Source organism: Lithobates pipiens, unplaced genomic scaffold (assembly GCF_037356315.1).
Source record: "Lithobates pipiens isolate NorthernLeopardFrog02 unplaced genomic scaffold, aLitPip1_a1.2 Scaffold_3, whole genome shotgun sequence".
In the NCBI taxonomy this organism is placed as follows: domain Eukaryota; kingdom Metazoa; phylum Chordata; class Amphibia; order Anura; family Ranidae; genus Lithobates; species Lithobates pipiens.
In genome coordinates, this window is record NW_027507790.1 from 79,568,181 (window position 1) to 79,590,689 (window position 22,509).

At 46.1% G+C, this 22,509-nt stretch overlaps 1 protein-coding gene across 3 annotated transcripts in view; it reads left to right on the forward strand.

Annotated features, from left to right (window-relative positions):
- Window positions 1-15,709, forward strand: part of KNTC1 (kinetochore associated 1) — a 389,498-nt gene extending 373,789 nt beyond the window's left edge. For all 3 annotated transcript variants that reach the window (XM_077461857.1, XM_077461860.1, XM_077461858.1), the window contains exons 63-64: window positions 14,628-14,718; window positions 15,351-15,709. In XM_077461857.1, coding sequence (XP_077317983.1) covers window positions 14,628-14,718; window positions 15,351-15,377 — 118 coding nt within the window. In that variant the 3' untranslated portion in view covers window positions 15,378-15,709. The remainder of the gene's footprint in view (window positions 1-14,627; window positions 14,719-15,350) is intronic.
- Window positions 15,710-22,509: the final 6,800 nt, after the last annotated feature.

Consider the following 22,509-nt stretch of genomic DNA (forward strand, 5'->3'; position numbering starts at 1 on the left):
GTGATATTCAGCACTGAATTACGAATCTGCATTGGGCAGTGATGATTGTTCTGTCTCAAGGACATATAGCTAAACCTGCTTGTTCCATAAACTTCAGATACGATATTTCTTCGATCTCCATTTTATTAGAACAAGCCAGGCGAAACTACAAATAACAGAAATAGACTTCAATAAGTACAATATTGCATAAAATACAGCATACATTGCAGAAACAACGATATGCAATACAAAATGTGACAGTAAAAACATATTTTTTAAGTTCTCTGAGGGTTAAAGGTGATAGATTGAGAAATACATGCATTGCCTATTGACCATCTTCTCAAGGAATGGTGACTGCTTCACTTCCTGTGAAGATTCTACCTAGAATTCCCTGTGTACTAACAACTTCCTTAACTACACATACAGTAATCAAATAAACAGAACTGCAGCAATACCAAAAAGGAACACTAGATGGAGCCTGCACACCACATATGATTGTCTTATGTAAATTACACACTATACATGTAAATTTAACACAGGTACAAATAGTCAGTATAAAACTCTGATGCACAGAACAATGATGCTGGAACTTTTGTTTGGTACCATTCCAATGAAATGTATGAAGATTACTGCCTGAAAAAACAAGCAAATTTCCACCATCATTGATCTGGGATTGCATGTTAGGGTAGGGGGTACGGGGGAGATGGCAGTCATTAAATCTTCAATAAATGTACAAATTTATATTGAGATTTTGGACACTTTTCTTATTCCATCAATTGAAAGGATGTTTGGTGAATATGACATCATTTTTCAGGATGTAATTTGATGCAGATGCTAGAACTGCAAAGTAGATGGTGATTCCATATTTTCCTCATAATGTAGTGATTCCATATTTTTTTCCTCTGCTTGATCTACAAAAACAGTTGCAACTGACTACATGGAAAAAAGGGTACTAATGCACACAACCCCGACTAACCTACCTAAATAGTCACTAATAATCAATAATGATTAAATAAGGGAAGCTGGCAACATATAAAAGTGATCTCTGCACCATTAAGATAAATGTAAAAATAGTATGTGGCGCTAACTAAATTATTAAACTCATAGATAATGCTCAAAATTAAATAAATATACAATAATTCACATTGATAATATGTGCAATCAATTATAAATAAATATACCTCATAACTTGATCTGTGCAAAATAAACTAACAACAACTCATATTTGATTGCAAATATTATCAGTGTGAATTTTTGTATATTTAATTTTGAGCATTATCTATGAGTTTATTAAATTTATTACTAAATTATTAATTTAAGTAGCGCCACATACTATTTTTACGTGCAACTGACTACAGTGTTGATTTTTTTTTTTACACAATTAAACAATTGAATGAACATTTCTTTATCGTACATCACGGGACACAGAGCAGCCATAGTAATTACTGTGTGTGTTATACGCCACCTATAGGTGAATGGACACTGGCACACCCAAAGACCGGAAGTCCCCCTCCCATACAGGCTGTACCTCCGTTTTTTTTCGTCAGTGTCTCAAGGTGATGGTCACGGTGGATTGAAGTACTATAATATAGACAGCTCCATTTCAGAAATCCTTGCCAGGAACAGGGGGCTATGCAGTCTGATCCATTCAAAAGTGGCCAAAGAAAGGCCAAGATGGATGGTACACGCCTCGCAGAAGAACAAGGTTTTTGCCTGTAATGCTCCTCTTTGGAGCACTGGGTCCTGGGATCCAAGCCCTTGGATACATGACTTAACCAAAGGTTGTCCTGGCAGGGTGCTTTACAGGTCCAAGGGTGTGGACCCCAGTATGCAAGGGGGGCCGGTCCTTGAAGGGACCAAGTCCTTGAATGGTAAGTTTAAAAAAACAAAAACAAAGAACCTGGGAAAGGAACACATATGGTTCCCTTCAAGGGATTTCTTCTAAGTAGCAAATGCCTTGCCTGTTTTTCACCACTAGAGGGTGCATTGAAACGTACCTGGTGTTTACTTGTCATGCGCCGATTGTCCAGGGCGTCCATGATGTCGGTTGCCATGATGTTCCTGACCCGTGCCTTGGGGTGCCTTGGCTCTCGGGGTCCCGGCACCGCCATTTCAACTAAGGGAAACAGGCAGTGGAGCCTTGCGGCTTCACTGCCAGTTTCCTACTGTGAATGCGTGAGTCGTGCATCGCTTTGTGAATGGGGCGCGCTGTCTTCTGTGGGTTAACACAGCTGCCTAACTTAAAGTGGATGTAAACCTGAAGAATTTTTTAATGAAGAATTCTACCTGGTAGAGTAGAGGATGTCAAGTTATCTGTGCCCAGTCTTGTCACAAAGAGTTAATCCAGCTCTGAGCAATCCTCTTATCTTTTTGTAGCAAGATCAAAAATGACACACAGATAGTTTGTGTCTCCACATTCACCACTGCTGTGACTAACCTGATTTCTTTATCTCACGAACCAACAGAGTGTGTGTTAAAATTTCAGCTTCACATCCCCCTCCTTTCCAGCTCTCCCAGGATTGGCTGTTCCACACCTCAGCATGACTGGGGATGCTGCAGTCATGTGGTGTCTGAGTTTTGGCTGGATGTTACTCAAAACTTAGGAATAGGACAGTAGGAGAGAGTCTAGAGGTGGGCTTGTGACATCGTGACTACTCCCAACAGGCTCCAGCAAACAGACCCAGCCACTGATTCCAGAGTTTTGCAGGGCCCCTACTGCTGAAGGGGATGACTACTGCAAGGTAGGGATACATGCAGGAGGCTTGCATGTATATATACATTAATACTGTGCCATTTGTTTATACTGGGTGAGTGGTGGGTTTACATTCACTTTAACCACTTAATGACTGCCCGCCACAGTTGTACTGTGGCATGTCGGCTCTCCTGCATGAACCGCCATCACTGTACTATGTGCTACCTGCTGCGGGAGCATGCCCGCGGGTCATGCAGGCTATGTCCGCCAGCGACCCACGATCGCCTAATACAGAGGCAGAATGGGGATCTGCCTTTGTAAACAAGGCGGATCCCCATTCTGATAGGGGACAGGTCAGTGATCGGGAACAGTGATCTCATCTCTCATGTCCCAAGTAGCCCATAACCCCCTACAGTTAGAATATGCTGAGGGAACATACTTAACATCTTGATTGGCCCTTCCCTGCGAGTGTTATTTTTACATTGATTAGTGCATTTTTATAGCTGGACAGGTAAGTCTGCTTATTAAAAGTCAGCAGCTATAGTGTTTGCAGCTGCTGACTTTTAAAACATTTTTTTTAAAGCTGGCCCGCCTCTTTAACCACCTCAATACAGTGCACTTACACCGCCTTCCTGACCAGACCAATTTTCAGCTTTCAGCGCTCTCACAGTTTGAATGACAATTACTCAGTCATCCAACACTGTATCCATATGAAACTTGCGTCCTTTTTTCCACACAAATAGAGCTTTCTTTTAGTGGTATTTATTCACTAGTGGGTTTTTTATTTTTTGTGCTATAAATAAAATAAAATGTAAATTTTGTGAAAAAAATGCCTTTTTCTTTGTTTCTGTCATACATTTTTGCTAATTAGTAATTTTTCTTCATAAATTTTGGCCAAAATGTATACTGCTACCTATCTTTGGTAAAAATAACCCACATTAGTATATATTATTTGGTCTTTGTGAAAGTTATAGAGTCTACAAACTATGGTGCCAATCACTGAAAATTGATCACTTCTGATCAGGCCTTCGGTACATCAGGTGTACCTCATTTCTTGAGACACTAACAAGTGAGGAAAGTACAAATACCCCCCAAATGACCCCTTTTTACAAAGTAGACATTCCAAGGTATTAAGTAAGTAGCATGGTGAGTTTTTTTAAGTTGTCATTTTTTCCCACAATTCTTTGCAAAATGAAAAAAAAAATTTATTATTTTTTTTTTTTTTTTTTACAAAATTGTCATATTATCAGGTTATTTCTCACACACAGCATATGCATACAACAAATTACACACCAAAATACATTCTGCTACTCTTCCCGAGTACGGCGATACCATGTGTGTGAGACTTTTACACAGCCTGGCCACATACAGAGCACCAACATTGATGTAGTACCTTCAGACGTTCTACGAGCAAAAATGACGCATCTCATTTCTCAACCACCTATTACACCTTTGAAGGCCCTGGAGTACCAGGACAATGGAATTTCCCATAAAATTACCCCATTTTGGCAAGCAAACAACCCAACGTATAATCTGTGAGGCATAATGAGTCTTTTGAATGGTTAATTTTTTTCCAGAAGTTTTTGGAGTATGTGGGAAAAAAATTTAAACGCATTTTTTTTTTTTTTACACAAAATTGTCAATTTATAAGATATTTCTAACACATAGCATGTATATATCAAAAATTATACCCCAAAATACATTCTGCTACTCTTCCCAAGTATGACAATACCACATGTGTAGGACTTTTACACAGCCTGGCCACATGGAGAGGCCGAACATTGAAGTAGTACGTTCAGGCATTCTAGGAGCATAAATGACACATCTCATTTCATTCCTACCTATCACACTTTTGAAGGTCCTGGACCACCAGGACAGTGAAATTACCCACAAAATTACCCCATTTTTTAAAGCAAACACCCCAACGTATATTCTATGAGACATGGGCTGCAAATAGGTACTCGGGTACTCTGATGGCCTGGTGACGGGTACTCGGGTACTCTGATGGCCTGGTGACGGGTACTCGGGTACTCTGATGGCCTGGTGACGGGTACTCGGGTACTCTGATGGCCTGGTGACAGGTACTCGGGTACTCTGATGGCCTGGTGACAGGTACTCGGGTACTCTGATGGCCTGGTGACTGGTATTTGGGAACTCTGAAGGGCGGTGACAGGTACTCATATGGACTGTGACAGGTACTCATATGGACTGTGACAGGTACTCATATGGACTGTGACAGGTACTCAGATGAACTGTGGCAGGTACTCAGATGAACTGTGGCAGGTACTCAGATGAACTGTGGCAGGTACTCAGATGAACTGTGGCAGGTACTCAGATGAACTGTGGCAGGTACTCAGATGAACTGTGGCAGGTACTCAGATGAACTGTGGCAGGTACTCAGATGAACTGTGGCAGGTACTCAGATGAACTGTGGCAGGTACTCAGATGAACTGTGGCAGGTACTCAGATGAACTGTGGCAGGTACTCAGATGAACTGTGGCAGGTACTCAGATGAACTGTGGCAGGTACTCAGATGAACTGTGGCAGGTACTCAGATGAACTGTGGCAGGTACTCAGATGAACTGTGGCAGGTACTCAGATGAACTGTGGCAGGTACTCAGATGAACTGTGGCAGGTACTCAGATGAACTGTGGCAGGTACTCAGATGAACTGTGGCAGGTACTCAGATGAACTGTGGCAGGTACTCAGATGAACTGTGACAGGTACTCAGATGAACTGTGACAGGTACTCAGATGAACTGTGACAGGTACTCAGATGAACTGTGACAGGTACTCAGATGAACTGTGACAGGTACTCAGATGAACTGTGACAGGTACTCAGATGAACTGTGACAGGTACTCAGATGAACTGTGACAGGTACTCAGATGAACTGTGACAGGTACTCAGATGAACTGTGACAGGTACTCAGATGAACTGTGACACAGGTACTCAGATGAACTGTGACAGGTACTCAGATGAACTGTGACAGGTACTCAGATGAACTGTGACAGGTACTCAGATGAACTGTGACAGGTACTCAGATGAACTGTGACAGGTACTCAGATGAACTGTGACAGGTACTCAGATGAACTGTGACAGGTACTCAGATGAACTGTGACAGGTACTCAGATGAACTGTGACAGGTACTCAGATGAACTGTGACAGGTACTCAGATGAACTGTGACAGGTACTCAGATGAACTGTGACAGGTACTCAGATGAACTGTGACAGGTACTCAGATGAACTGTGACAGGTACTCAGATGAACTGTGACAGGTACTCAGATGAACTGTGACAGGTACTCAGATGAACTGTGACAGGTACTCCGATGAACTGTGACAGGTACTCCGGTACTTTGATGGGCCGGGACAGGTACTTGGGTACTCTGATGGGCCGGGACAGGTACTCGGGTACTCTGATAAACTGTGACAGGTACCTGGGTACTCTGATAAACTGTGACAGGTACCCGGGTACTCTGATAAACTGTGACAGGTACTCTGATGGACTGTGATTGACAGGTACTATGGGGGGTGGTGACAGGTCCTCTTTATTGGGGGGGAGGGGCAATCAGTGTGCTTGATGTGTACTGTAGGCGGTAACAAGATGTTACCGCAATCTCCTCCTCAAACACGATCGGTGTGTGAGGAGGAGAACCCGTTAACATCTCGTTACCGCGGTTTGTTTACATTTTAGTGATCGACTGTGAAAGGATCACAGCCGATCACGTGGGTAAACAGCCGGCCAATGGCTGTTTACCAGCGTCGTTGACAAGCAGTGTTCCCGGGGAACACGCCACCACCGACGTGCACACGCAGCACGCTCACGATCGCGCGCATGCGCCGTTCACAGTCGGGGTGTGACCATCTGTGATCGGCCATGACTTCATCACGGCCGATCACGTGGTAAACAGCCATAACCAATGGCTGTTCACCCCCTTCGGTGGCGAGCGGTGTCTCCGTGACATGCCACCACCAAAGAAACAGGGATGCGCGCATGATCGCGCGCATTCCCTGTTTAAACGGGAGGCCATCATATGACGGCCTCCCGCCACAATATCTGCGCCGCCTGGCCGTCATTTGACAGCCGGCGGTCAGCAACTAGTTAAAGATAAAATACTAGAGATGGTCAGAGACTTAAGACATACAGTTGTGCTCATAAGTTTACATACCCTGGTAGAATTGATGATTTCTTGGAGAGAATTTTTTCAGAGAATGTGAATGATAACACAAAAACATTTCTTTTACTCATGGTTGGTGTTTGGCAGAATTTATTATAAATCAACTGTGTTTACTCTTTTTAAATCATAATTACAGCAGAAACTACCCAAATGACCCTGTTCAAAAGTTTACATACCCTGGTGATTTTGGCCTAATAACGTGCACACAAGTTGACACAAAGTGGTTTGAATGGCTATTAACCACTTGCTTACTGGGTACTTAAACCCCCCTCCTGCCCAGACTAATTTTCAGCTTTCAGCGCTGATGCACTTTGAATGACAATTGCGCGGCCATACAACACTGTACCCAAATTACATTTTTATCATTTTTTTCCCACAAATAGAGCTTTCTTTTGGTGGTATTTAATTACAGCTGGGAGTTTTATTTTTTGCTAAACAAACAAAAAAGATGCAAAATAAAAAAAAAAATTAAAATCATGTTTAGAAGTTTGTTATAAAATTTTGTAAACAGGTAATTTTTCTCCTTCATTGAAATGCGCTGATGAGGCGGCATTGGTGGGCACTGATAGGCTGCACTGGTGGGCACAGATAGGCTGCACTGGTGGGCACAGATAGGCTGCACTGGTGTCACTGATGGGCACAGATAAGGTGGCACAGATGGGTGACACTGATAGGTACCACTGATAGATGGGACTGATGGGCACTGGTAGATGACACTGATGGGCACTGATAGATGACACTGGGCACAGATATGTGGCACTGAGGTGCAGCACTGTTCAGGCAGATTGTGGGCACTGATGGGTGGCAGTATGGGCACTAATGGGTGGCACTGTGGGCACTAATGGGTGGCACTTTTGCCTTTCCTTAGGTGGCACTGGCAGGTGGGCACTGATGAGCTGACACCAGCTCGCCGTGATCGGGACTGAAGTCCCTCTCACGGCCGCCGGTGATCGGCTTTTTTTTTCTCTCTCAGCGAGAGGAGGAAAAATAGCCGATTACCGGCTCTGTTGTCATCACATGATCAGCTGTCATTGGCTGACAGCTGATCCTGTGGTAAGGGGTCGGGATTACCCCCTTACTCCGATCTGTGATCAGGCGAGTCTCATAGACTCGCTGATCACAGGGCGCGCCGGGCGCACCCCTCAGGGATAGATAGATCAATAGGCGTAGTCCTGGCAAAGCAGGTCCACGCTGTAGCCGTCATTCGGCTATAGCGCGGATCTCTAGCGGTTAAAGGTAGCCATCCTTACCTGTGATCTGTTTGCTTGTAACTAGTGTGTATGTATAAAAGGTCTGCGTTTCTGGACTCCTGACAGACCCTAGCATCTTTCATCCAGTGCTGCACTGACGTTTCTGGATTCTGAGTCATGGGGAAAGCAAAAGAATTGTCAAAGGATCTGTGGGAAAACGTAGTTGAACTGTATAAAACAGGAAAGGGATATAAAAAGATATCCAAGAAATTGAGAATGCCAATCAGCAGTGTTCAAACTCTAATCAAGAAGTGGAAAATGAGGGGTTCTGTTGAAACCAAACCACGGGCAGCTGAATCTCAATGCATCAATGTGGCCTAGGTGGTCTGCGTTCTGAATATGGTATTGTAAAATCTAAAATATGTGCTTTATACAAGATAATCTTTGATAAAATTTGACAGCTTACTGTATTTTCTGAATTTCAACTCACAATAACTGGCAGAGTATATCTTGGCTTTATACATAGAATAATGCATCAGCCATCTTATTCACCACTCCTATTCCCTGTTTTTTTTTTTTATTTCTAAGGATTGCATCCAAAAGTTCTAGGGTCAACACAAACAGGTGAAAGTGGATATCTATAGCGAGTCCCATTGTACAAATTAAATGGCCGTGATAACATACCATTAACCTGCGCCTTTCACTGTTGGTGTTGAATACAATGCCTTAACTACTTGGAGACTGGATGGACTTGCCCCCTTAATGACCAGTCCATTTTTTGCGATACGGCACTGTGTAGTTTTAACTGAAAATTGCGCAGCTGTGCGACAACGTACCCAAACAAATTTTATGTCCTTCCCCCGCCCCCCAGAAATGGAGCTTTCTTTTGGTGGTATTTGATCACCTCTGCGTTTTTTATTTCTTGCGCTATAAAAAGCAACAATTTTGAAAAAAGGCAATATTTTTTGCTATAATAAATATTTCAAAAAATATATATAAAAATAAACCAACTTCTTCCTCAGTCGATGGCAATATGTAGTCTTTTACATATTTTTGGTAAAAAAAATCGCAATAAGGGTATATTGATTGGTTTACACAAAAGTTATAGCTTCTACAAAATAGGAGATTTATGACATTATTTATTTTATTTTTTTTACTAGTAATGACAGTGATCAGCGATTTTTAGCGGAACTGCAACATTGAGGGCGACAGATCAGACACTTTTGACACCCTTGACCTTTTATATAGCAATCAAAGCTATAAAGATGCAATTATTACTATGTAAATGGCACTGGCAGGGAAGGGGTTAACGCTAGGGAGCGATCAAGGGGTTAAGTGTGTCCTGGGGAGGTGTTTCTAACTGGTGGCCTGACTGGGAGTACAGAGAGATCGCTGTTCCTAATCACTAGGAGCAGACTATCACACTGTACTCCCCTGACAGAACAGGGAACTGCTTTGTTTACACTGGCAGATCCCTTTCTGCCTATCTGTGGAGTGATCACACACGACCGACGGACATCGCAGCCACCGGCCACTCACCTCTGGCGCAGTGCACTCACTGCATCTATTACACGAAGCTCCGTACCAGTACAGCGATTCGCACAATAGAGCCGCCCTGCCACAGTATAGCTGTGTCCACTGGTCAGCAAGTGGTTAACTGACAATTGCGCAGTTGTACGACTCTGTATTCAAGTAAAATTTATGTCCTTTTTTTCCCCACAAATATAGCTTTCTTTTGGGGGTATTCGATCATCTTTGCGGTTTTTATTTTTTGCGCTTTAAACAAAAAAAAGACTGACCCTTTTGAAAAAATACATGGAGCGGTCAGCAAGCGGGTAAAAGGGTTCAGGTCTGAACTTTTAAGTTCTGGTCGAAACCAAATCGGGTGGTGGTCCGCCAAACACTACCAGCGGAGACCAGAGACTGGGAGTGAGGACACCCGTGGCAGTGCAGCACGGCTTACATCAAAGCACCACTGCCACAGGGATACTGGAGCGTCCACTCACCTGCTTCCCACCGCTGAACACCGGAGGCTTTCGGGGAGAGACGGAAGGGCCCCCCACAGCGAGAGGTCACTGCAGCATCCCAGGGACTGGGGATAGGGCTGTTCGCCCATTGCTGATACTGCTAGCAGAGGCTGGACCGCTGAGAGCAGGTCAGCAAGTGTTAATCCTGATCGCATCCATACAGCACTCCAAACCTAAGCTCTGACTATACTGCTGTGCACCTGGGCCAAGGCAATACTGTACCTATATTGCATGCATGTTAACCGGAGCTGTCGGTTAAGTGCACCAACACTTTTAAAGGGCCCGGATGATCTCCAGAAAATGACCATCTCGGAGGACTGCCCCTCCCATAACAATTGTTCTGCCAGCCCCCATTGTTTTCTTGCCCCCTCCGCAACCATTCTTCTTTTATTTTGGACAGTGCCTACCCAGTCAGTCTACACAGTTACCAACTATATTGGATGACAATATATATTTTGTGTCTACATGTAAAAAAGACATTGCCCAAAAATTTGATCATTAAGAATTCCTTTTTGAAAGGAAAGTTTTTTTTTTTTGTTTGTTTGTTTTTTAGGCCATAAAAGATTCCGGTTACAACACTATTCCCTTCATATTGGAATGAATATAAAGCCCAAAGTAGGGTATTGTCCCTGGAATTTTTTATAATGCATCAGTGAAAACCCATCATGGAGCAAACGTCTCTCAACAGCTTAATCAATGTCTATTTTCTCCTGAGACCATGTTTAACCACTTTCAGACCGGACCATTTTGCTGGTAAATGACCAGAGGTCTTTTTACACTTTGGCACTGCGCTGCTTTAACTGGTAATTGCGCGGTCATGCAATGTTGTACCCAAACAAAATTTGCGTCCTTTTCTTCCCACAAATAGAGCTTTCTTTTGATGGTATTTGATTGCCTCTGCGATTTTTATTTTTTGCGATATAAACGTAAAAAGACCGCAAATTTTGAAAAAAAATGATATTTTCTACTTTTTGTTATTAGAAAAATCCAATAAACTCAATTTTAGTCATACATTTAGGCCAAAATGTATTCAGCCACATGTCTTTGGTAAAAAAAAAGTCAATAATTGTATATTTATTGGTTTGCGCAAAAGTTGTCACATCTACAAACTAAGGTACGTTTTCTGCAATTTACGCAGCTTTTAGTTTACGACTGCCTATCTCATTTCTTGAGGTGCTAAAATGGCAGGGCAGTACAAAACCCCCCCAAATGACCCCATTTTGGAAAGTAGACCCCCTAAGGAAATTGATAAGAGGCATGTTGAGCCCATTGAATATTTTATTTTTTTGCCTCAAGCGATTGAATAATGACAAAAAAAAAAATTTTTTTTTTTTTTTACACAAAGTTGTCACTAAATGATATATTGCTCACACATGCTATGGGCGTATGTGAAATAACACCCCAAAATAAATTCTGCTGCTTCTCCTGAGTACGGGGATACCACATATGTGGGACTTTTTGGGAGCCTAGCCGCGTACGGGGCCCCGAAAACCAAGCACCGCCTTCAGGCTTTCTAAGGGCGTACATTTTTGAGTTCACTTCTCACTACCTATTACAGTTTTGAAGGCCATAAAATGCCAAGATGGCACAAAACCCCCACAAATGACCCCATTTTAGAAAGTAGACACCCCAAGCTATTTGCTGAGAGGCATGTTGAGTTCATGGAATATTTTATATTTTGCCACAAGTTGCGGGAAAATTACAAACTTTTTTTTTTTTTTTTTTTTTTTCACAAAGTTGTCACTAAATGATATATTGCTCACACATGCCATGGGCATATGTGAAATGACACCCCAAAATAAATTCTGCTGCTTCTCCTGAGTACGGGGATACCACATATGTGGGACTTTTTGGGAGCCTAGCCGCGTACGGGGCCCCGAAAACCAAGCACCGCCTTCAGGCTTTCTAAGGGCGTTACAGTTTTGAAGGCCATAAAATGCCAAGATGGCACAAACCCCCCCCCAAATGACCCCATTTTGGAAAGTAGACACCCCTAAATTTAGGGGTACACTAGTGAGACTAGGTAATAAATGGCGGGTGCCCTGAAACTATAAAAAAATAACTAACCAACCAGCGTCACCTGTAACAGTTATATGGTGATCACTGGTGAAAGGGTTAACTAGGGGGCAATCAGGGGGCTTTATGCGGTAGTATATGGGGGTCCCTGGCGCTATAAAAAGCTGCGGCGAACCTAAATACCTACCTGCCTAACTAGCGTCACCTGTGACACTAATACGGCGATCAGAAAAATGATCGCTTATTAGGCTGGGTTCACACTGGAGCGATGCGGGAACGCCACGAATGCGCGGCGGGTTCCCGCATCGCATGCCTCCCGGCGGCAGTTCACACTGCCCTATGCGAACTGCTGGGAGTGTCAGTGAAATGTTACTGACACCCCCAGATCAGTTCGCATATCGCAGTGCGATCTGCAAACTCGGATCGCATGGTGTGAACACCCATGCGATCCGATTCTGCTGCGGGCCAAAAAAAGGGTCCCGTGCGAATTTGCGGCGGGTGCGGCGGGTGCGGCGAATGGCTGAACTCGAATCGCACAGAGATCGGATGTGATTTGCACTGCAGTGCGGTGCGAATCACATCCGTTCTCATAAACCGCTGCAATGTGAACCCAGCCTTAGTGACACTGGCGACGGGGGGTGATCACGGGGTTAAACCTTTATTGAGGGGGTTAGGGGGGTACCTTAGAACTAAAGGGGGCTAACCCTAACTGCCCTAACAGTTATTAGTCACAAATGACACCCGCCGGGTGATCAGGGGGTTAAACCTTTATTAGGTAATAAATGGCGGGTGCCCTGAAACTATAAAAAATAACTAACCAACCAGCGTCACCTGTAACAGTTATATGGTGATCACTGGTGAAAGGGTTAACTAGGGGGCAATCAGGGGGCTTTATGCGGTAGTATATGGGGGTCCCTGGCGCTATAAAAAGCTGCGGCGAACCTAAATACCTACCTGCCTAACTAGCGTCACCTGTGACACTAATACGGCGATCAGAAAAATGATCGCTTATTAGGCTGGGTTCACACTGGAGCGATGCGGAAACGCCGCAAATCCGCGGCGGGTTCCCGCATCGCATGCCTCCCGGCGGCAGTTCACACTGCCCTATGCGAACTGCTGGGAGTGTCAGTGAAATGTTACTGACACCCCCAGATCAGTTCGCATATCGCAGTGCGATCTGCAAACTCGGATCGCATGGTGTGAACACCCATGCGATCCGATTCTGCTGCGGGCCAAAAAAAGGGTCCCGTGCGAATTTGCGGTGGGTGCGGCGGGTGCGGCGGGTGCGGCGAATGGCTGAACTCGAATCGCACAGAGATCGGATGTGATTTGCACTGCAGTGCGGTGCGAATCACATTCGTTCTCATAAACCGCTGCAATGTGAACCCAGCCTTAGTGACACTGGCGACGGGGGGTGATCACGGGGTTAAACCTTTATTGGGGGGGTTAGGGGGGTACATTAGAACTAAAGGGGGCTAACTCTAACTGCCCTAACAGTTATTACAGTCACAAATGACACCAATGCAAAAAAAAAAAAAAAAAAAAAAAAATGACATTGGTGTCACTGTGACTGGGGGGCAGGGGTAATTGGGGGGGTGATCGGGGGGTAAAGGGGGGGTGTGAGTGTGCCTGGCATGTTCTACTGTGTGTGTAGAGTGTTGGTGCAACTCACCGATCCGCTCTCCTCCGTGTCGGAACGAAAAATACCGACACGGAGGAGAGAATACATCACTTCCTCTCCTGTGTTTACATTACAGGAGAGGAAGTGATGTCACGGGGGATTCCTATTCGTCGGGAGCGATCGCGAGGGGGTGGCCATGAACGAATGGCCGTCCCCTCGTCCGGGATCGCTCCCGCACGAATACCGACCGCCGCAGGCACCGGGCGGGGGCCCGATCGGGCCCCCGACCCGCGGGAGGCAAGGGACGTACATGTACGCCAATATGCCTGCCCGTGCCATGCTATCGACGTACATCGTCGTGCGGCGGTCGGCAACTGGTTAATGCTCATTTTATGTCCTGTTCCTGTAAGGTTTTAAGTCCCTCTTGTTTAGCCACTAGGTCTGCAAAGCTCTGTATATCTATTGTTACGTTATGCTAAATCTCTAATCGAGCTGTCCGTTTCCTTTATTTTTTGATGCCTAGCACGATAAATTCCCTTCTGCTGAAAGCTTTGAGCCTCCCATGATAACGTCAGGGGAATTTTCCCTGTAGTATTTTCCCCAAAAAGAGTTTAGGTTTTCATTAACTGGAAACAATAATGGTTTTGGTTTACAGTCATTTGGCTTAAAGCGAAGTTCCAGGCAAAAATCTAGCTCCTTAGAAAGATGTAAGCACTCCCTCCTCCTCACTCCCCCCCCCCCCCCCCACCTTCTGGGGGCTACTTTTATGAAGCTGTTGTGATAGGTCTTTGTGTACCCCTGAAATGAAAGAACATTCCATAATGAACACCACTAATGACATATAGTCAATGTTTGAAGCCTTCTAGAAAGCCTAAGTGAATAATGAAAATGATATTGTTTACGGCTTATATGTTTGTTTTTATTAGTTTAGATGATGCTGCTGAACTTGTAATAGAATGCCTAAATCGTCGTGGAAAACCTTACCAAAGAGATGCAACATCCCTGGACCTTGTGAAGGTATTGTATGACAGTTGACATAGTTCACCTTTTACCAAAAAAAAAACTGCCTATTCAGATAAGGGCCGTCTGTAGATAATAAAGTGTGCATCTTTGTCCAAAGTTTATTAATGCTCTTGCTTTAGGTGTAGGCTATTTACTTACCTCATAAAGCCTAACTAAAAAAAAACAAACTCCCAGAGATTGCATTATCCCATCCTTGTTGCTAGGACATTGCTAAGGGACTCACAGCTGTTATTGCTCACCTCCACCATCACAGGAATGCAATTTCTCTACCTCATGCAGTAGCTCTGAGCTCAGTATTTGAGTGCTCACTCCTGTGATGGTGGAAGTGAGCTGTAATGGCTGTGAGTCTCTTAGCAAAGTCCTGGCAACAAAGCAGGACAAGGTTATTTCATCGCTGGTCATTTTTGCAGACAGGCTTCATGAAGTACATAAATGGCCTACATCTATGGCAAGAATAAAATAAAAATAATGCATTATTCATTTGGACAAAGCTAAGAGTTTGTTTACTGCACAGTTAATACCTATATTTATTTTCTAATGCCAGAATTCTACTTGCTTTTGTTATTGTCAGATTATAGTATGGAATGAAGTGATAATTTATTTACAATAACTTTTTTTTTCTACAGACTTTTCTAAGGGACCAAACATCTTAAAAGTGTTTTCAATGAGCACAACAGTGGAGCCAGGAGATATTTTTCGTGGACAGCAAACACCAGAAACAATTACAGAAAAAAAAAATCAAGGCATCACTTAATATGAAGTTTATTATTCCAGGTTTTAATGCATGTACGTGCACCTTCCCATGGATAGATTGTGTGTATGTAAGCTTTTCTCCATATGCATGCTTTGTTTGTAATCTATTTGTACATTATACATCATTTACTAGAATTGTTTGTCAAACAGCACAGTCGCTTGTATTATTATAAGTTTTATATATGTTTGTTTCTCTCCTAAATCACTTTAAATAAAGATTGGTTGTCAAAAATATCTCATTCATTTATAATTAGCAGGTGGTTGAAATAAAGGTACAATAATTTCCAACTGATATCTCTGTGTGTATGTCTTGTATACAAAACTTGGGTTAATCATACAAACGCAACCCTTGCTGGACTTCTAATTGTAGAATGCACAGGCATTCTAAGACAGTCTTCTTGGCAACATGATCAACACAGAAGTCTTCATCAGTACTTGTTTGTAACTTTTGGGGGGGGGGGGTTCTGTACAGTTACAGGCACTGTTAAGTCCTTTTTTTTGTTAAGCAAAGACTTGAATTGGAAATTGACAATGGGTTTGGCACACTGTTAGCTCCCTTTCACACTTATACGACTTGTCATGCGATTTTGCAGTCCAAAATCGTGGGACAAGTCATTCTCCATGATTTTTATTGACTACCATTCATATTGGCACGACTTTAAGTTGTGCCGACTTAGCTGGCACAGATAGGTGGCACTGGATAGGCAGCACTGATGAGGCGCTACTGACTGATATTAATGAATGGCATCTGAAGGACACTGATGGGCATTACTGATGGGCACTGCCATTTTTATGGCCACTGGCAGGCGTTCTTTCTGGGGAACAGGCTGACAACTGATGGGCACATCTGATGGGGCTGCACTTATAATCAATGTGCTGATTATCTGCGCAGACCCCCCTCTGACAGAGAGAGCCACCGATCGACTCTTCCTGTCAGCGTGAACCGCAGAAAGACGTTTATCAGCACTTCCTGATTGGTCACAGCTGACCATGTGGTAAGAAGCCTCTGTCAGACTGACACACAGCACCTCCGATCTCTGCGCATGTCGGCTTGTTATCCTGATGATGCCCGATCAGGATAACTAAATGACTTTGCCGCCATCGTATTGCTATATGGCGGGTGGAAAATGGTTAAAAAAAATAGGTTTTCTCTTGTATTCACCGACTGACACAGCTCCTCTTAGCCATTGGGTTGTTACGCCACCTTTAGGAGAAGACTAGGCATTACATGTTATGTAAAACACAGAACCAAGGGGCAGTCCCTTAGGTAACAACCCCCCAGCCTGCCATGCAGCCATTAGTTTTATTTTGTCTAGTGAAGGAGAAGGACCTAGGAACCCTGATGGGCCCATCGGTCTGTTTTTTCTGCAGAAGCTTCGCTTTTTGCGCAAGTTGAAGATCCGGTGATCTGCTATCAACAGCCGGCTGGGTGACAGGCTGGATACTCTTATCCTCGTAGTCTTCCCCAGCCCAGCCAGCGAGCGTGTGCAGGTCGCAGCTACACGCTAGGCCGGCCATGACGTACCTCAGCTCCAGAGGTAGTCGGTGAGCTTTTATGCTCCGGGGCGCACATATGACCGGGCTACTGATGTCTGCGTCACAGTGTGCCGAGGCCAGCAGCCACCCTGTACTGATCAGAGACCAGGTCTGTAATGGAATGTCTCCCAGCTCTTCAGGACTGTTAAGTACAGCTCTCCCTGCCTCGATGGGGCTGAGCAGCTGGGCATTCCCTGGGAGGTCGATTCGGGGGTCCCTCACCTCCCTCTCTTCTCTCCCTGTCCCTATCTCCCCCCCGTGGGGGATCCTGCATGTGGCTGCTTAGCGGTGTGTGTGTGTCATCTGTGGGGGGGGCTGCGATGGCTGGCTGTGTCCTGAATGGTGTTTTTTTTCATGTCCCTAGGGGTGCCTGTGATCTCTGCATCGCTGATCACCGCCATTTTCTAGCTCTGGCCCTTATGGTTTTTCAGTGTCAGCGGCCATCTTAGGTATGGGCAAGGGAAAGCATGCTCTCCTGTGTCTCAGTGACCATTTTCCCTGTGATTTGTCCCTTATATTGGATGCCGGCGGCCATTTTCTGGAAGTCTGAACATGTTTTTTCAGCTTCTCTAGAGACAGTTCCTGTAATCCGGTGGCCATTTTCCCAGTGCTTTATGTCCTTATGCTGGGCGGCCATTTTCTTTGAGCCTGAGCACATTGCAGAGCAGTTTCAGCGCCATTAGCAGCAGCTTAAATGACACAAAGCGGATTCCTCTGCACTTGGAAGCTGACAGAACCCGGGCACTACTTGCTGGACAGTGCAGAACCTGTCAGGGTTGTGAGTCCTGCGGGAAAGAGCCCCTCAACCAGCAACAGTAAGGAGAGTGGGACCATCACTGTCCTTAGTCCCCTTCAGGTGGCAGACAGGTTAGGGTCAGCATGGCTACAGAAACTGGTGTTTCTTCCCCCGAAATCCAGGCTATTGCAACCGGTTCGCCTGCGGAATGCACAGTGCCCCTGGACGCTTTGTAGGCGGTCCTCAATTAGTTCATTGCCAAGATGGTGGCGGTGCGTAAGCACCAAGGTGCTAAAAAGTGGCCCCTGCCCCCCCCCCATCCTCTGGTGAGAGCTCTGACGCAGACTTGGGCCCTGCTGAGACTGGTGACCCCTGCTCTGTCGTTTCAGATGAAGCTGACCAGGACCGTTCGGACAATGAGGATGAGTCCCCCTCCGGGTTTGTGCACGACCAATCGGTTGTTGGAGCACTTATCACAGCTGTGCTTGATACCCTGAAGATTCAGGAGCCAGCAGATCTCTCTGCTGATGTAGTGGTGCCTTTTGGGTCCCGTAAGCCAGCCCGTTCACCTAAGGTGTTCCCGTGTCTGACTTATTTTACAAGGAATAGGGTCGACCGCAACTGACCTTTTTTTTCGCTCCACAAATCCATGGCGGTGTGTTACTCCTTTGAGGAGAGCCTTCTCAAAAAGTGGTCGGCTCCTCCGGTCATGGACCCCCCAGTATCCAGGTTAAATAAAGTAACCACGATCCCGGTAGAGGGGACTCCTGCATTTAAGAATCCCACGGACAGGAAGGCCGAGGCAGTGGCTCATTCCTTGTTTATGGTTGTGGGGTCAACCATCCAACCAATACTGGCATCCGCACTTGTGTCGCAGACACTAAGTGGGCAAAACTGTTGCACCGCCAATTGGGAGAATAGGCTTCTCCTGTCTGTGTGGGACTAGCAGACCAACTAGTGCTAGGCCTTAAGTACATTTGTGACGTGGCCCTGGATACCCTCCCCCTGTTATCCAGGGCTTCAGTGTCAGCAGTGGTGCTGAGGCGCCTGATTTGGTTGAAATGCTGGTCTGCTGACCAGGCATTCAATAAAGACCTGACGGATCTTCCCTTCCTTGGCAACCGGCTCTTTGGGTGACATTATTAAGAATGCCACAGGGGTAAGAGTACACTACTCCTACAGGCCAGGAAGGCTAAGGAGCCACGCCGTAGGCAAGGGCCCTCTTTTTCCGCTCACAAATGGCTTTTTCATCCGCCTGGAGCTTCGGCTAAACATCCCCAGCTGGAGAGGACGACCCGGAAGGACAGAAACGTCCCTGGAACCACAAGCTTGTGAACAAAAGTTCTACCGCATGAAGGTTTGCCCCCACCCATGACTCGGGTGGTGGGTCGCCTTCGGGAGTTTGCAGCCCGGTGGTCCTCTCGACTGTCCGACCAATGGGTCTGCGATCTGATTTCCTATGGCTACATGATAGAGTTCCTCTTGGCTGGAAAACAGATTCTTCCCTTCCAGCATACCCATTCTCCCAGCTCGCCGGGGGGGCCCTCTTGGGGGCAGTAAGGAACCAGCTGAATCGCGGGGTGATTGTACCTGTTCCGGAATCGGAACGTTTCCAGGGGTTCTACTCAAACCTGTTTGGACGTACCACTTCCATCTTGGGAACTACAATCTTGGATCTAAAGGCCCTCAATCACTTTGTGAAAGTGCAGAGGTTCAGAATGGAATCAGTTCGCTTAGTAGTCGCTGCACTCAATCAAGGGGACTCACTGGTGTCCTTAGACATCCAGGATGCGTACCTGCCTCCGGCATTAAACGTTTCTGTGATTTGCAGTCGGGAAAGCCCACTACCAGTTTGTGGCTCTCCCTTTTGGTTTGGCATCATCCCCCGGGTCTTTACCAAGGTATTGGCACATGTGTTGGCGTTGCTACGGCAACGCGGGATCGTTATCATGGGTTACCTAGACGATCTCTTCCTGAGAGCCTCTTCCACCTCAGAGTTAGAAGAGGCTATGGCGATCACCATGCAGACCCTGCAAGAATTTGGGTGGCTGTTGAACCTAAAAAAAAGTCGGTGATATTACTGACTCAGAGTTTGGAATACCTAGGCTTGCTGCTGGACTCCAGGGAAGAGAGAGAGTGTTTCTCCCTTCAGACAAGCTGCAGACTCTCAGAGCTGTGGTAAAACTGCTGATGAACCACAAGTGGTCGTAGCTTCGCTTCTGCATGCGAGTCCTAAGGCTCATGGTGGCCTCCTTCGAGGCAGTATTATATGCCCAGTTCCACACCAGAGTCCTGCAGAGGTAGATTTTGACAAAGTAGGACAAATCTCCATTGTCCCTGGATCAACAGATCCAGGTGAGCCAGTTAGTCAGGGAGTCCCTGATCTGGTGACCGAGGTCCCCGGTGCTTCAGTCTGGGAAGTCGTTCCTACCTCTAAATTGGACGGTGATCACAATGGATGCCAGCCTATCCGGCTGGGGTGGAGTAATGGCAGTTCAGTCCACTCAGGGCCTCTGGTCGACGGAGGAATCAAAGTTACCGATCAATCTGCTCGAACTGAGAGCGATCAGGCTGTGCCTCTCCACATGGTCGATGAGACTGCAAGGGCGTCCGATCAGGATCCAGTCAGACAACGCATACGTCAATCACCAAGGAGGAACAAGAAGCTCGGCCACCGCACGGGAGGTTGTTCACATACTTCGGTGGGCAGAGCGACATGTACCGGCCCTGTCCGCCATTTACATCCGGGGTGTGGAGAACTGGCAGGCGGACTATCTAAGTCGTCAGATGCTGGACCCAGGAGAATGGGCGTTGCATCCAGAGGTGTTCAGGCTACTGTGACTGAGGTGGGGCACACCAGACGTGGATCTTCTGGCCTCCCGTCTCAATCGGAAGGTGCCGAGATTCGTGTCCAGGACAAGAGATCCGTGGGCAGACGCGCTGTTGGCTCTGTGGGATTAGTACTAGCTGATCTACGCCTTTCCTCCACTGAAACTTTTACCACGTCTGCTTTGCAGAGTGGAAGCCGAGAGGATCCCAGTAATACTGATTGCCCCAGATTGGCCTCAGTGTCTTTGGTACGCAGATCTAGTGCGCCTGGTGGCAGACGCTCCCTGGCGACTGCCATTGCGAGAGGACCTTCTGTCTCAAGGTCCCATTCTCCATCCTGCTTTACCATCGCTGGTGTTAGCGGCATGGCTATTGAGAGCCGGGTGTTGAGGAACCGGGGTCTGTCGCACTCGGTGATCCCAACTATTTTGAGAGCACGGAAATCTTCTTCTCGGAAGATATTTCTTCGTACCTGGAGGCCTACATCTCCATGTGTGAGGAGAAAGGATGGCATCCGCGCTCCTTTTCTATATCCAGGATCCTGCTGTTTCTTCAGCAAGGAGTGGACAAGAAATTGGCGTTAAAGAGGGATTCCACCAAAAAAAAAAATATTAAAAGCCAGCAGCTATAACTACAGCTGCTGACTTTTAATAAATGGACACTCACCTGTCCCGGGTTCCAGCGAGGCCGATCGATCGGCTCTCGGCTGCTGCAGTCACCATTCTAGGTGAGGGAATCAGGAAGTGAAGCGAATCGACTTAATTTCCCGGTTCCCTACTGCGCATGCGCGAGCCGCGCCGCGCAATAGGAAATCTCCGCGCTGTCACTGGGACCCGTGTGTGTCCCAGCAGACAGCGCGGCAGGGCAGGAAATGGCGTAGACTCCCACGGGAGTCTATGCCCGGAAGTGGGTGAAAATACCTGTCTTTGACAGGTATCTCCACCCCCCCTCCCCCCTGAAAGGTGTCAATTGTGACACCGGAGGGGGGGAGGGATCTGATCAGCGGAGGTTCCACTTTAGGGTGGAATCCCGCTTTAAGCACCATTAAAGGACAAATATCAGATTTGGCTGTCTTTTTTTTTTCAGTGACCTCTGGCGTCTCACTCTCTAGTGAGTACTTTTGTTCAAGGGGTGCGACATGTAGTCCCTCCAGTGCGTCCACCGTTACCCCCCTGAGATCTGAACCTAGTGTTATCGGCGCTTCAAAAACCGCCATTTGAAAATATTAGAGAGATTCCCCTGTTGACTCTTTCCCAGAAAGTGGTCTTTCTAGTGGCCATCACATCGGCCAGGAGGGTTTCGGAACTGGCGGCCTTGTCCTGCAAGTCTCCCTATCTGGTTATGCACAAGGATAAGGTGGTGTTGCGTCCGCAACCATCTTTTCTGCCGAAGGTAGCCTCAGCGTTTCACATCAGTGAGGACATTGTGTTACCATCTCTGTGTCCTAAGCCGACGCATCCTAAGGAGCTGGCCCTTCATGCTCTGGACGTGGTTCGGGCTCTGAAGGTGTATTTGTCTGCCACGGCTCCCTTCCAGAAGTCAGACTCACTGTTTGTTTTAGTGGCTGGTCCAAAGAAAAGCATGGCGGTCTCGTCGGCCACCATTTCCAGGTGGATCAGACAGATTGTAGTACAAGCCTACGCCTTGAAGGGGCAGGTGCCCCCCTTTCCGGTTACAGCCTACTCCACAAGGGCAATCGGAAAGTCTTGGGCCTTCCAACATCAAGCGTCTTTCGCTCAAGCGTGTAGAGCGGCGACCTGGTCATCTGTACACACTTTTACAAAATTCTACAAGGTAGATGTCAGTACATGGGCTGTTGCCTGTTTCGGCCTCAAAGTTTTGCAGGTGGCCGTGTTGTTGCAATTGTATACAAAATTTTTGACTTTTTCCTGTTTTTTTGGGGGGTAAAAATGCAGTACCTTTGATTTAAT